The sequence below is a fragment of the Anabrus simplex genome, chromosome 4 (assembly GCF_040414725.1).
Source record: "Anabrus simplex isolate iqAnaSimp1 chromosome 4, ASM4041472v1, whole genome shotgun sequence".
NCBI classification, from domain to species: domain Eukaryota; kingdom Metazoa; phylum Arthropoda; class Insecta; order Orthoptera; family Tettigoniidae; genus Anabrus; species Anabrus simplex.
Genome location: NC_090268.1, coordinates 132,564,951 through 132,580,407, shown reverse-complemented (window position 1 = coordinate 132,580,407; position 15,457 = coordinate 132,564,951). Strand labels below are relative to the sequence as shown.

General features: G+C 37.9%; 1 protein-coding gene across 1 annotated transcript in view; it reads left to right on the top strand.

Moving 5' to 3' along the window:
* The window catches only part of PIG-U (phosphatidylinositol glycan anchor biosynthesis class U), a 52,551-nt gene extending 47,064 nt beyond the window's left edge, over positions 1-5,487 (top strand). The window contains exon 7 of the mRNA XM_067146305.2: positions 5,115-5,487. Coding sequence (XP_067002406.2) covers positions 5,115-5,225 — 111 coding nt within the window. The 3' untranslated portion in view covers positions 5,226-5,487. The remainder of the gene's footprint in view (positions 1-5,114) is intronic.
* Positions 5,488-15,457: the final 9,970 nt, after the last annotated feature.

Below are 15,457 nucleotides of genomic sequence, written 5' to 3'. Positions count from 1 at the left end.
AACACATTCAAGAAACATGACTTCAAAATTTCATTCAAAACACAGAACACCAACCAAAGCATGTTCCTAAATCACAATAGCGTCAACTCCAACAGAGACCAGTACTCAGGATCCGGGATTTACAAACTCACCTGTCCGCAATGTTTCGTCTCATACAGAACGAAGTTTCTCAATGAGATACTTAGAACACTATAATGCAAACAAACATCATAAATTCTCGGCAATGAGCGCACATATGAAAGAACTGGATTTGCCTACACAACCATAGAACAAGATTTAACTATACTAAAGAGAATTAAAAAGAAAAAAAGCAAATTGATGAACGAATACGAAAACATCTACATTTTCATAGACCAGTTTTTCAATAGAACCCACAATTTAAATGACATTGAGACTAAAAATCCTCTATAGATCAAATCCCACAATATTAAAAATATTAAAAATAAAAGAAAACATGTCCCAAAATGTTACGGGGTTACCTGTGGAGCAGAAAGAGGTGAAAGAAGGTGCGGGCTTGAATGGGTCTATCTACAATATCAAAATTAATTTTAAAACTTAAACTGAAAGTTGTATTTTTAGAACTTCAAACTTAACAATTTTTCATAACAATGAAACATTAGGTACAATGACAATCTTGAACCAAGTCTAGGAAAATACAAGATTAGTGAACTTTACAGATGCTGGGCTTCACGCCCCTCGCGTTACACTTCCTGAGCTCCTAGCTCAAATTTACAAAAGAGCACTAATTTATTCACGGGCAGAAATCCCCTAATTCAAAGAGCACTTGCTCTCAAAATTACAACGTCTAGCCTTCAAGAGGCATTCGTTACTCTTACAACATTTTGGAAAAGAGCTAACAGGCTTTCAGTTTCTCAAGCCTACTCAAGGCAACATCAACTTACAATCTCTGGCCTTTCAAGGCATCACTTACAAATTGAAAATAATTGATACAGGGGTATTTAATACCCAACTTATGGGGCGTTCATTGAAAAGGAACAGGCTAATTACTGGCCCAAACACAACAGGAATGGAGGCGTACACTGCGCTCCAAGATAGTGAAAACTTAAAAACCTAAAGGGTTCTAGGCCGATGAAACAGAGGCTATTCCCAAACTACTGAGGTGACTCGTATAGAAATTACTTTAACACATTACAGGAGGAAAAACGGTTACAAAACGCAGTCACCTCAATCCAAGATGAAGGGGAGCTCGAGAGGGTAATTCACTCTCTATCCCTGATTTAGAATTAAAGGGTTTACGAAGTTTTTACATTAACTGAAAGAAGATTTACATTTTAGAAAAGTTTGTTACATAACTAGAGAGTCGGACCTTTCCCTCGGATTAAACTGCGGAGTTAGCAAGAAAGAATGATTTTATGTGGTCATTACCTTATAGATGTTTTCGCTGCCGACGAAACAGGCCACCTGCTTAATTACACACACTCAGTAAGATGATGATCAGTTGGCCAAAAAACGTGAAAAGCCGCAGTTTATAAACCATCAGGGAAGGTTCAAGATTAAGATTAATCAGGACACATCCCCTGAAATTTTATTGGCAGATACAAAGTGAATAAGAAATACGGGATTGGTTGAAAATTAATTACCAAAATTTATGATTGGTCCGATTCAAAACTGGCAGAAAGAAAAGGAAGTATTGCCAACCCAAAAATAAATGAACATGGATCACTTGTGGTCAACCTAGAAATGCAAAACTTCTTTAAATTATAAGTTCTTTCACTTTGCACCAAAGTGCATGATCATAATTTTTAGTAGTGTCATCTGTAGAAAAATGTTCAAACTTCTTGATGAATGGCAAACAAAACAAGGAGAAATTCAGTCAGTTTAGGAAACTTCACAACAAAACAATTACTTGATTCTTCAGTGGTGATATCTTCTGATTAAAGTTCTAAGTTCCTGTTGTAGTAGTTTCCACTTTAGTTCAATAGAGGAGTTCAGTTAGGCGCTAATTTTGAATGCGCGGCATTGAAGTGTACCTCCCGGTACACAAAATATCAATAAATTTCCAGACGTAAAAGCTCCGCCCACAATAAGCCTCCCCCTCCTTCAAGAACAGCCAATACCTCATCCGCCCTCCCCTCCCCAATCCATACCCCTCTGCACAACACACATAGATACAACACGAGGTGCGCGGAATTAGCCGTCACCAATCGGACAACAGGTGTCACAAAAGCAAGCCAGTCACAAGAGAGGCAAGGGGGTGAGTGATAGCCTGCTTAACATCCCCATTTTATACTGCAGTTCACACAAACTTCATGACTAAAACACATTTTTTTCTTTAGTCTCTCAAGCCACCAACATAAACCCTTAAAACAGACGTTATAAGACCACAACATATGTTACTACGACTTTGAGAAGTCCCCTCTTCAAACTCGCACAGCTACAGGGAGCAAGTTTTTACATAATTTTTATCACCATAAAGCAATATTCAGACTACAGATCATGCTATATCTTATGGAAACGCTACCATATTTTATTCCCAAAGTGACACCCAGGTCCATGAAGATTCCAGTGAGAGCACGCACATTGGATATCACAGGCTAAATAACCTAAACCAACCAATGTCATTGCAAGTTTTTTAAAGTACAGTATACCATTTATGTTTTTATCGAATGTACAATAATTGTAAACTCATCCTTTTTTTAGAGAGAGCAATTGTATGCAAGCTAAATGTTTTATAGGTGGTACATTTTGACACAAGTTACTAGTCATAACAATTCACATCAGCCAGATGTTTCTACAGAATATATAATACACACAAAAATATTTGTAGTCAAAACAATTAATGTCAGCTAAACCATTTTAAGTATTTTATTATTAAGCAAAACCCAGGATGCCTAAAAAATAGCTGAAACATGTCCCACTTAAGACATAACAATAATGTAAAAATATTTATGTAAATCAATAAAAAACACTTTATTGAAAAGGTGGACTCTCAAAAAAACATTCTTTTAAAAGTGGTATGTTCCAAGCTCTCAGTGGAGAGTTGGTGTGGAATGACATTAGTAGACGAATAAATTTAAGTGGTGTCTTTAAAAGTAGGAAAGAGCACAAAATGAAGATAAAGTTGGAATTCAAGAGGACAAATTGTGGCAAATATTCATTTATAGGAAGGGGAGTTAGGGATTGGAATAACTTACCAAGGGAGATGTTCAACAAATTTCCTGTTTCTTTGCAATCATTTAAGCAAAGACTAGGAAAACAACAGATAGGGGATCTGCCACCTGGGCGACTGCCCTAAATGCAGATCAGTAGTGATGGATTGAATGGCATTTAAAATTTATAAGATCAAAACTTGTCAGTATTTTTGTTGTTTTATTTTACTTTAACTTGCTTGTGCAGATGTGATAGATAGTTTCCTCTTACCAGTCAAATGTTTCTTCAGCTTCCTGTGCTTTTTGCTTGACATCACTTTGATGTTCCTTTAGAACAGGTTCCGTAAATTTGAATGGAAGACTATTCTTGAATTCTAGTCTTTAAACAAGAATATTGTTCTTGGAGAGTTCAGGAACGACATTGGCTGCTAAGTATTAATATAAAGGAAAAAGGTAGTTTGGATAGTGAACATACCTCTAATCAATACTGTCTACACTGCCCTTGCTATAGTTGTAGTACAGTATATTATCACTAATTATTTTCCTATTTTATCAAATTGTGCCTCATGGTAAAGCAAGTGCTCATTGGAGAATTACTGAGTTTCCTTTTTTTTTTAAAGAACACCCTTATAATAGGAAATCTGCAGAAACTTTATAAGATCTCATGAAGGATACAACTATCACCTCGTTTTTTCTTATAAATAAAACATCCCAATGATTAATGTAATCAATACACTTTTTATATTTTTTTACTCTTTTGTATAACCTATCCTCACCTCACTCTCTTCAACAATTGTTTTATTTTACTTATTAATGGTTATTATTATTATTACTTATATATTATTTTACTTGTCATAATGAAGCAGTGTGATGTACCCAGAGCAAAGCTCTGATCAAGAGAATGAGATCTCTTGTGCTTGTGGGACTCACTACTTGTCCTTGGCTGCCCTCAACACTGGTCCGATTTCTATAGGGGATTGAAAACTAGGAACTGAGGCTGCACAATGATAGGAAAGATTAAATATTTTAATTACAAAAATAATCTAAACATCTTCCTTTTTATCAATTCAACATTCTGGTTTTATAACAGATAGTATTTTTTTTAACAAGAAGTACCGGGCGAGCTGGCCGTGCGGTTATGAGGGCGCGGCTCTGAGCTTGCATCTAGGAGATAGTGGGTTCGAATCCCACTGTCGGCAGCCCTGAAGATGGTTTTCCGCGGTTTCCCATTTTCACACCACGCAAATGCGGGGCTGTATCTTAATTAAGGCCAAAGCCGCTTCCTTCCAACTCCTAGGCCTTTCCTATCCCATCATCACCATAAGACCTATCTGTGTCGGTGCGACGTAAAGCAACTAGCAAAAAAAAAAATTTTTTAACAAGAAGTGATCAGCTGAAAATTTCATAGTACCCCGATTACAGACATGACTGAGAAAGGAACATGTTATTTTGGCTTTTTCTTGGTTAGTTAATGCATGGGTGTTTATCTACACTGTACCACTAAAATGGAGCTGTTATATACTTTTATAGCAAGTTTAAATCATAACATCACTGCAAGAATTTGTACATTTGGCTTTACATTGCACAGACACAGATAGATCTTATGGCGATGATGGGATAGGAAAGGGCTAGGAGTTGGAAGGAAGCGGCCATGGCCTTAATTAAGGTACAGCCTCAGCATTTGCCTGGTGTGAAAATGGGAAGCCACGGAAAACCATATTCAGGGCTGCCGACAGTGGGGTTCGAACCCACTATCTCCTGCAAAATTGCCCTGAATGGGGCTTGTCACTTTTGGTAAACTATGTATTGGACAAATGTATTAAGGAGTAAGACAAGAAATATTTTATTATGATAGACCATAACATGAAACGAGGTATACAAAGTTTGAGGTTGATTCTGTCTTACCAAAGTTTTTGTGACTGAAAGTGTATCACCACCATTGATAATGTAATGTAGATAAATACAATGCTCAGTTTGTATAATTCTTGGTTTCACTCTTTGCAGATTTTCCTTGTGACGGACATCCTGTTTGCTTATATCAAGAGGGAATTTTCCTTATACAATGGACTAAGAAGAGAAATAAATGGAAAACCAGCCAAACTTGTTTTAGAGTGAAATTGTTAGCAATGAAATGGTGATAGGCAGAACAAGATATGTATACATATTAGTGACAGGACTTGTTCTTGCTGTTATTGTAAGAGAATGAATGATTACTGTTGAAAGTGATTTGTTTTAAGTATGTATATTAATAAACCATTCCAGCATTTCTATACAAAAAGAAAAGGCTCACATTTTATTCAGGCTTATCACAGTCAAGAAGGACTTGAGAACAAAACCAAGTACAGGATCTATAATGCCATGCCATATTAAAAGCAGTATCCAAAGATGAAGTGTATTTATTCCCTGCCTCAACTACCTTAAAATACTATTCTTTATTTTTTTAAATTATTTACATATTATATGCCCACATTAGAGTACTTAATGAAGCCTCCGTGGTTCAGGCGGCAGCGCGCTGGCCTCTCACCGCTGGATTCTGTGGTTCAAAACCTGGTCACTGCATGCGAGATTTGTGCTTGACAAAGTGGAGGTGGGACAGGTTTTTCTCTGGGTACTCCAGTTTTCCCTGTCATCATTCATTCCAGCAACTCTTTCCAATATCATTTCATATGTCAGTCATTAATCATTGCACCAGAGGAGTGTGACAGGCTTTGGCAGCTGGCACAATTCCTATCCTCGTCGCTAGATGAGGGCTTCATTCATTCCATCCCTGACCCAGTCGAATGACTGGAAACAGGCTGTAGATTTTCATTTTCATGCTTAAATCAAACCATATACATCTAAGTCTTCAAAGAAATAACTGGGAATTTAGCTATCATCATTTTTCTCCTCTCCCAAAACCTCTTCATTCTTTCCAACCTGGCAGCCCTTAGTTAGTTAATAGAAGTATACTTATAAACCTATATTTCTGCATTCTCTTCTTGAATATGGTCTTTTATTGAAAAGGCACTGCATTTCTCAAATGCTAATACTATATATAATTTTAGTACAATGTAGTATTAACTAAACCAAGCGAGTTGGTCGTGCAGTTAGGGCCATGTAGCTGTGACATTGTATTCAGGAGATAGTGGGTTTGAACCCCGCTGTCAGCAGCCCTGAAGACTCCTTTCAGTGGTTTCCCATTTTTACACCAGGCAAATGATGGGGTTGTACCTTAATTAAGGACACAGCCATTCCCTTCTCATTCTTAGCCATTTCCTGTCCCATCACCGCGATAAGACCCATCTGTGTCGATGCAACGTAAAGCAAATTGGAAAAAGAAAGTATTAACTAAATAGTGTAATATTGGTAGTCAACTCTAACCCATTTACTAGGAAATTCACAGATACATTGATATCATGTTGCAAAGGTTTATCATAAACAGCAGTTTAAACTGATGTGGGGAAAATGGATGTTTCTTATTTTCTCCTAGTGGCCTTACGTCACACCGACACAGATAGGTCGTATGGCGACGATAAATTGGATGTTAGTTTATACTCAGACTTAAACTTGTTTAAAATAAACCTAGTTTAAACTCATTTGGAGAAAATGGCCCTAAAAGTGTAAAGGTGGGCGCATCTTCAACTCGAGTTGATCCAGGTATTGCCTACGTGTTGTCGCATTCATGATGTTGGCCAGAATTAATTTTCTCACACATGGGCAAATGTAATTTATGAATAAATCATGGTCGAAGAGTGTACCTAGAAAAAATATTTAATGATCCACTAGTTCAAAATATAAGGCTTCAATTTCAACATTACATTTACTGTAGAAAGAGTATAACCAGCAATAATACACTGACACTTTCATGGGCCATAGTGCCATAATATTTTATTTTGTTGTATCGTGTTTTTCACACCTTTTGATATACTGTATCTGTACATACACATACATGAAATGCATACATATAAAAAAAAAAATATTAACAATTGTTACCATATCACTGTTGGATGATTTTTATTCACATATTCAATATGTTTTCTCGTTTAACATGTTCTCTTTCCTTATCTCCTCCAGAAAAGTCTTAACGAAGTTTTACTGTAATTGTAGTCAGTTAACTGTCTTAGGTTTGGTATCAGCTGCCTTCATTTTCTTGTTTATTTTACCTTTGTATGAGTCATTTCTACATTCTCATGGTAAGTTGACAAGATGTTACAACTTTCCTGTCCATTCACTAAAGGACCATCAGATTATGTGAAATTTGATGAGAGTTTCACCTTTCCTTAGTTTGCTTAAAATCATATGACATGTTTTTTCAGGCAATCCTGCCAGAACCTACAACATTCCACTTCCTTTCCTTTTCCAGTAGCCTCATAAAAAAGGTAGGTAGGTGAGGTTATGTAGAAATAGCCTACATCCCTTGTCTAGGTAAGGTTCCATGATATCCATAACCACAGCCTCACTTGTTGGTGTTCGTGCTATTGTTCATTTTGTTTTCTTTCCAGCATTAACATCAAACCCTACGCAGTACCCACAAGCAGATTCACGTATTTTGTAAATCTTAATTCTGAAATGCACTCTCTTTGGGGGGTTGAGCTGAATATAATAGACAGTCTCTGTATTTTACACGGCTTTCAGCTATTGCTGTATTCTCCTGAGGATATGAGGCCTTTAAATTTTGTTGGAGGTGACCGATGACTGATTGGAGATTAGATATCACTCATCCTGGGGAAGAACCAGAAATGGACAGAGGTCAAAGTGTCATGGTTGCAACAGCAGTTTTACATAAAATAGCTTTACATTGAAAATGAAAACATACCTCCTATTACTGATGACCAATTGGATGCCATTAACATTGTGCACAATTTTCCCCAAGAAGCTGATCACCTGAATGTAGCAGAAAACAATATCAGATGAACCCATTGCAAGTTATGAATCTCATTCCGTATTGACGGTTATCACTTTACAAAAGAAAATATTTATAAAATCCTCCTATAAATACAAGTCAAGTCATCTGTTAGATGAAGCAAAGTCTATACATGTTTCAGCCTAATCTCAAGGCCATCTTCAGTAGTATAACAATGATTACATAATATACAAACAAATTAAAAATCGTAATGAGGTGAAGTGACAGTGATCATGAGGGTGGCAGTGATCATTGTTTTACTACTGAAGATGGCCTTGAGATTAGGCTGAAACATGTATAGACTTTGCTTCATCTAACAGATGACTTGACTTGTATTGATAGGAGGATTTTATAAATATTTTCTTTTGTAAAGATGAACCCATTTTAGTCGTCAGTATTTTCACGATTTGTTGGTGAACTAGTGAAGGGAGAGCCACAACATAAAATAAGTAAGTACCCCAGTCATTCTTGTAGAACTGACATAGTTTATTCCTCCTGTTACAGTTGCATTTTTTAGAATAATTGTATTACAAGTAAATTTCATTGTAAATTATGCCAATGATAGCAACAAGAAGAATAAATAATTTAGGTCTAAAATCCTTTCTTTAACCAAAATAACCCTATGTGATTGTAGATATGTATACCCAGTCTTACTGTCCCAACTTTTGAGGGTGGCTGTACTTCCGCCCGAACGAGGGAGCGGCTGCAAAATCGGTATCGTGAGGCATGAGCCATTGTTGGTTGAGCTGCAGAAGTGTACTGTTGTCAGTTTGAAGTTTTCACTATAAATCGATTTGTTGAGGTTGGAACTGTGAGAGATCGCCCGCGGCAAGGAAGACCACACACAGTACGAACGCCAGAACTCATCAAAGCAGATGGCGGCTCGTGTGCAATGAAATCCGGTAAGGAGACAGTCAGTGATGGCTCATGAGTTACAGATATCAAAAATGTCTATGTCTCGCACGTTAAGCATTGACCTGGGACTCCATGTTTACAAACGACGCAAAGGACATCTCCTGACAAATGAACTGAAGCGCCAGAGGCTCCTAAAAGCAAAGCGGTTACTTAAGCGTTACGCGGCTAATGGTCATCGTCGAATCCTGTTCATGGATGAAAAGATTTTCAGTGTTGAGGATACTTTCAATGCCGAAAATGACAGGGTATATGCCCATTCTTCTAGAGAAGCTCGTGAAAAGGATCCAGAGGGGTCATCATCCCTCATCAGTTATGGTGTGGTGGAATGTGAGCTTCGAGGGCACAACGGAGCTCCATTTCTGTGAAAAGGGAGTCAAAACTTCAGCTAAAGTGTACCAGGAGAGAGTGCTTGAGGGGCTGGTCAAGAATCTCAACAACACCGTCTTCCATGGACGGAACTGGAGCTTCCAGCAGGACTCAGCCCCAGCGCACAAGGCACGGGCAACCCAGCAGTGATTGGAGGCAAATGTTCCTGATTTCATTTCCACTTCAGATTGGCCGTCTGCAAGTCCAGATTTAAACCCTTTGTACTACAAATTGTGGTCCAAGCTTCAGGAGATGGCTTGCAAGAAAAGACATTCCAATATTGAAAGCTTAAAGAAGTCTCTTCGGAAGGCAGTTGCAGAATTTCCAGTTGATGTGTTGCGTAATGCCATTGATGAGTGGCCACAAAGACTTACGGCCTGTGTGCGTGCGAATGGAGGCCATTTCGAATAATTATTTGTGGTTATGGTTCATAATGCATCTATGTATCGCTTGTTATTAGGATATTAACATATCTCTAACCATTTTGTGTCAATTTACTTAAACGTTTGGGACAGTATTTATGGTAAGACTATGTAAACACTTTCCTTTATATGACATAAAATACTGTTGGTGGCACGAATACTTGTGGTGCATAAAAAATATTCCTACATAAATGGTATAATGTGTGTAAGACATAAAATACTGTTCGTAGCGCGAATACTTGTGGTGCATAAAAAATATTCCTACATAAATGGTATAATGTGTGTGATGACCATAGTTGTGACAATCTGACTTCATTATTATTACAGTTAGGTAACAAGTGGTAATGTTTCTACATTCTATTAAAATTACGTATTTTCATAATTTAGTTTTATAAATATGCACTGAGTTTATATTTTAGACTACTATATAAGAAACAGCTGGAGGGAATTACAACTTTCCAAGTGGCATGTCATTAGGTCTGAAAGTTTTCCTTGGATATTATTAGGCCAAGTATAATATAAATCATCCCTCGTCATATCAGGTACAAATAAAATGTTATGTGATAATTAATAAATGCAATAACTTCTGGTTTTCAGTTACAATTAAGGTACAGGTTATTCACTCAATTAAGAAGCTATAAAAATTATGTAATGTTTTAAAGATAAACAATAAATAGCCTGATGGAATGTTGGTATTAAGTATAATACTAAGCAAGCCCCATGTTCTGTACCCACAGTCAATAACACTGACAGTACTGTTAACAGTAATCTTCTTCTTCTTCTTCTTCTCCGCCATTCTTCCCTGCCTAAAGCTTTCAATGTGGCTGCTCTGAGAGAATTCTGTAGGGGGCCGTTCATCATGTCACTCCATCGTGTTAGTACTCGTCCTCGTTGTCTGGTTCCCTGGACTTTGCCCTCAACAATCAACTTTTGAGTACTACCATCTCGGCGCATTATATGTCCAAAGTAGCATACGATCCGCTGGGAGACCTTACACGATAGACAAACTTTTATCTGAAGTTAGTTCAGGATTGATGTGTTCGTGCGATGACTTGTCCAAGGAATCCTGAACATTTTCCTCCAGCACCACATTTCAAAGCTTTCTTTTACATCATCTGTAATTGGGACATCCTGTAGGTGATAAATAAATATATTATATTCTATCCGTTCACGATCACGTTTTAGGATGGTCCACGTCTCTACACCAAACAAGAAGACTAGAGATTCAACAACTTTTTTGTATTGACGGTGATGTTGTTATCTTTCTAGATCTTCTGCAGACAGATCATTGTTACCTTTGCTATTTCAATTCTTCGCTTTATTTCATCCTTGGAACCACCAGAATTGGATAGTAAGGAGCCTAGATATACATACTGATGTACAATTTCACATCCTCCAACCTGTTTAATATGTGGACTGTTGTTCTTACGATCAACAATCATGACTTTGGTTTTCTGTCGATTTAGGTGTAATCCAATTTCTAGGCTTGCTTCCTCCACTCTCTTGATCAGCTCTGTCAACTCCTCTTCAGATGATGCTATCAACAAGGTGGTGTCATCAGCAAATGTCAAGTTGTTGATCTTGCATCCCCCAATGGAAAATCCTTTGTCCCAGTCAGCTAATGCAGTTCTCATGCATATTCACCATAGAGATTGAAAAGTAACGGTGACAGGATACATCCCTGATGGACTCCAGCCCACGTACGAAACTGCTGTGACTGTTTTGAATCTTCACAGTGGCTGTATTTTCCTTATACAAGAACTTGAGGAGATCAGTCAAATGGAGTGGCAAACCCACGTCATCCAAAAATTTCCAAAGATGGTTCCATTTAACGGTATCAAAGGCCTTTTGGTAGTCAATAAAGCACAGGTATACCGGAACATTGAATTCTCTAGCCTTTTCTATGATTTGTCTTAGGCTTAAGATCTGTTCTTGAGTGCCTTTTCCTTTCATGAATCCAGTCTGGACGTCAGGAATTTGATACTCTAGGAATGCCCGGAGTCTCTTACACAGGATATGAAGCATAACTTTACTGGCATGTGAAATCAAAGCAATTAAGCGATAATTTCCACATTTTTTCCCTCGATCCTTTCTTGTGGATTTCTTGACTTACCCATTCCTCGGGCCAGCTTCTAGAATTCCATATTGCTTGGCAGATTTTTAACAGCATTTCAATTCCAGCATCGCCTGTAGCTTTCAATACTTCTGCACTTATTCCATCAGGTCCACATGCTTTTCCAGTTATCAGCATTTTCAAAGCCATTTCTACATCTCGGAGGATGTCAGGTTCAGGATCTGACTGTTTGTCTATCTTCACTTGGTCTTGTGCATTACATTGTTCACTGTACAGATCTTGGCAGTACACTCTCCATGTTTCCAGAACATTCTCTATATCCACAACATCATCACCCTGTGAGTTCTGTACATTCCAGGAATATGGTTTGAATTCTCAAGTGATTATTCTAATTTTGTCAAAAAGATCCTTGCTGTGGTTTTGATTTGCATGGTCTTCAATCTCAAAACAAATGTTACTAAGGAAATTATTCTTATCTCTTCTACAAGAAGACTGAATCCTATCAAGATCAAACATTTGCTCTCTTTTTTCTTTAGTGTTAATGCCAGATTTTTTAAGGCACCTTCTTTCTTCTACAAGCTGAAGGGTCAAGTGAGAGATCCACTGTTGCCTTCTAGTATTTGGTACTCGAGATTCATTCAAAGAGGACTCTATCCAGTTTTTAGTCACATTCCACAGCCCTTCTGCAGTTGTTACTGGATCCTGCAATATGGAGGCTCTTTGCGCCAATGACTCCTTGAATGACGACATATTAACTACTTGTGGTATCCTGTGTGATCTTTTAACTGGTGTTTGAAGTTTTATTCTTATTTCTGTTCTAAGAAGCTGATGATCACTGCCACATACTGCACCTGGACAGGTTTTGGTGTCCATTACAGAAGACCTCCATCTTGAACTGATCAGGATGTAGTCAATCTGATTTTTATATTGACCATCAGGGGAAGTCCATGGGTAAATGTGCCATATGTGATGCTTGAAGACTGTATTAGTTATAGTGAATCTGTTTTGAATTGCAAACTCAAGAATCCTGTTCCCCCGTTCATTTCTTTCTCCAATTCCATATCTTCCTATTGATGTTTTGACATGCTCATCATGTTGTGTTGAACCAATTTTGGAATTGAAGTCTCCCATAACAATAGTTGGTTCTCTGCTTGGAAAAGCTGAAACAGTAGCATCAAGATCTTGATAGAAGCGGTTGATTATTTCATCAGATGCATCTGCTGTTGGGGCATAAACCTGAATGATATAGGGGAACAAGTGGTAATGTTTCTACATCCTATTAGAATTATGTATTTTCAGAGTTTAGTTTTAGAAATATGCACTGAGTTTATATTTTAGGCTACTATATAAGAAATAGCTGGAGGGAATTAGAACTTTCTAAGTGGCATGTCATTAGGTCTGAAAGTTACCGGCTAACCACGGTGTCAGACGGTTTAGACTTCAGCTCCTTAACGATCACGGCCACCAGGCGGGCTAAACAGTGAAATAAGAACATGCAGCAAAAATTAAACTTATAGAACTGATATAAAAAATAAGGAATTTGATCTTCGGATGAAAAGAACAATTCTTGAGCTTGATGTTTTTTTTTTTTTTGCTAGGGGCTTTACGTCGCACCGACACAGATAGGTCTTATGGCGACGATGGGATAGGAAAGGCCTAGGAGTTGGAAGGAAGCGGCCGTGGCCGTAATTAAGGTACAGCCCCAGCATTTGCCTGGTGTGAAAATGGGAAACCACGAGCTTGATGTTAGGAATAGGGAATTCGACACTGAAATGAAAACCAAACAGGTAACTTAAATCTCAGGTACTGAAGTTGGCCTAATTACTGTACGCTATTTATTTTTGTAATACTATATATGCAAATATCTTGATCTTCTTCAGTATCCACCTTTGTTACACCATTTCACTCCATAAATATATATTAAGGCTATCATAAAATTGCTGTGTATCTACTGTACCTTGACACAATATTGATGTATCTGTTTTCTAGTAAAAAGGTTAGTTTTGACTACCAGTACTATACTATTTACTTAAATATTAAATGTACCAAACTTATAATAAGCATTAAAAAATTGAAGAATATAATGTGAAGGCTACTTATACCTTCAACAAAAATAAATACAGTACAGTAATTAGGCCAACTTCAGTACCTGAGATTTAAGTTACCTGTTTGGTTTTCATTTCAACATCGAATTCCCTATTCCTGACATCAAGCTCAAGAATTGTTCTTTTCATCTGAAGATCAAATTCCTTATTTTTTATATCAGTTCTATAAGTTTAATTTTTGCTGCATGTTCTTCTTTCACTGTTTAGCCCGCCTGGTGACCATGATCGTTACAGCGCTGCAGTCTAAGCGGTCTGACAGCGTGGTTAGCCGGTTCGAGTCCCGTTGGTCGAAAAAATTTTCACCATCAGAATGTTGGCCGGCAGGGTAGGGGAGGTGGTGGTATGCAATTTCTAATCACTAGATTGCGAGCCAGATGCCTGGACTAAATTCCAAACCTCTCCGGAGTGCTCATATGAAGTGAGGGCACATGACGCTGTTGATGGTGATTCGTCCGTTGGATGGAGACGTTAAGCCTTGAGCAGACCCCTTGGTGCTATTCGACAGAAGTAGGCTATGTGCCGGCACCGGGTTTCACCCTCTCCCTACTATCATATATCACGTCATTCATTTCATCTCATTAACTCCTCTGATGAGGTTGACGCCAGGAAGGGCATCCGGCCATAAAAACCCGTCAGGACAGATTCATCTCACCTCATACCCGACCCCGTAGAGAAACGTGATAAGGGTTGGACAAACAAACAAACGTTCTTCTTTCACTGTTTCATTTTACGTTCATGTTCCACCCTTTGGTCCTCTATTGCTTTTCTTTTCAGCTGCAGAAGTTCTTGTTTTTCTTCTGAAAAACCTATTAGTTTCTTACCAGCTAACGTACTGCCCATGGTCTTTTTCCTCTTTACTCGGAGTGAGACGGAAGTAGGTTTCCTTAAATCTCTGACACTAAATTGACTGCTAAATGGAACTGCTTCAATTTCATCAATTTGTATATTATTATCTTGTGTTACCATTGGTATATTTTCAATTGTTTCATTGGTGGAACATGAATCATCATTGGTGACAAGTGCTTGGGACCGAGAAGTTTCAGACTAGGAAAAATTTAGTGATGAAAAGGATGTTTTGTTATCATTTTGGAGTGGTTGAACTTGTACTTTCCTAATGCCAAAAGAAGAGTCCTCCACGGATGACAGCAATGATGGCTGGCTGATAGAATCCGAGTCACATACTGATGACAACCCTTCAGTTTGCACTGTTCCTTATTTTAATGTCTGTGGTTATTAAATAAGGCTCATATGGGCCTCCACCTGTATCTGAAGTGTATCTTTTCCCTTCAGCAATTTTTTTTTTGCAGGTCTTTTTCAGGTTTTCATACTTCACTTGTAATTCCTTCCAATCCCCACTTTCACTAATTTTCTTCTTCTTCTTCTTCTTCTTCTTCTTCTTCTTCTTCTTCTTCTTCTTCTTCTTCTTCTTCTTCTTTTATGACCACATAGGATCACTTTAGTCAGTCCGCTCGTTCAGGTCTCTTTGAAGGGATTGTTCGGGCTTTGCGGTCCTCCCAGTACTTCTTCAGACGCTCCGATCTTCGTGCCCTTTCCTCAGTTGAAAATGTGCGTGTTGTTGGTTT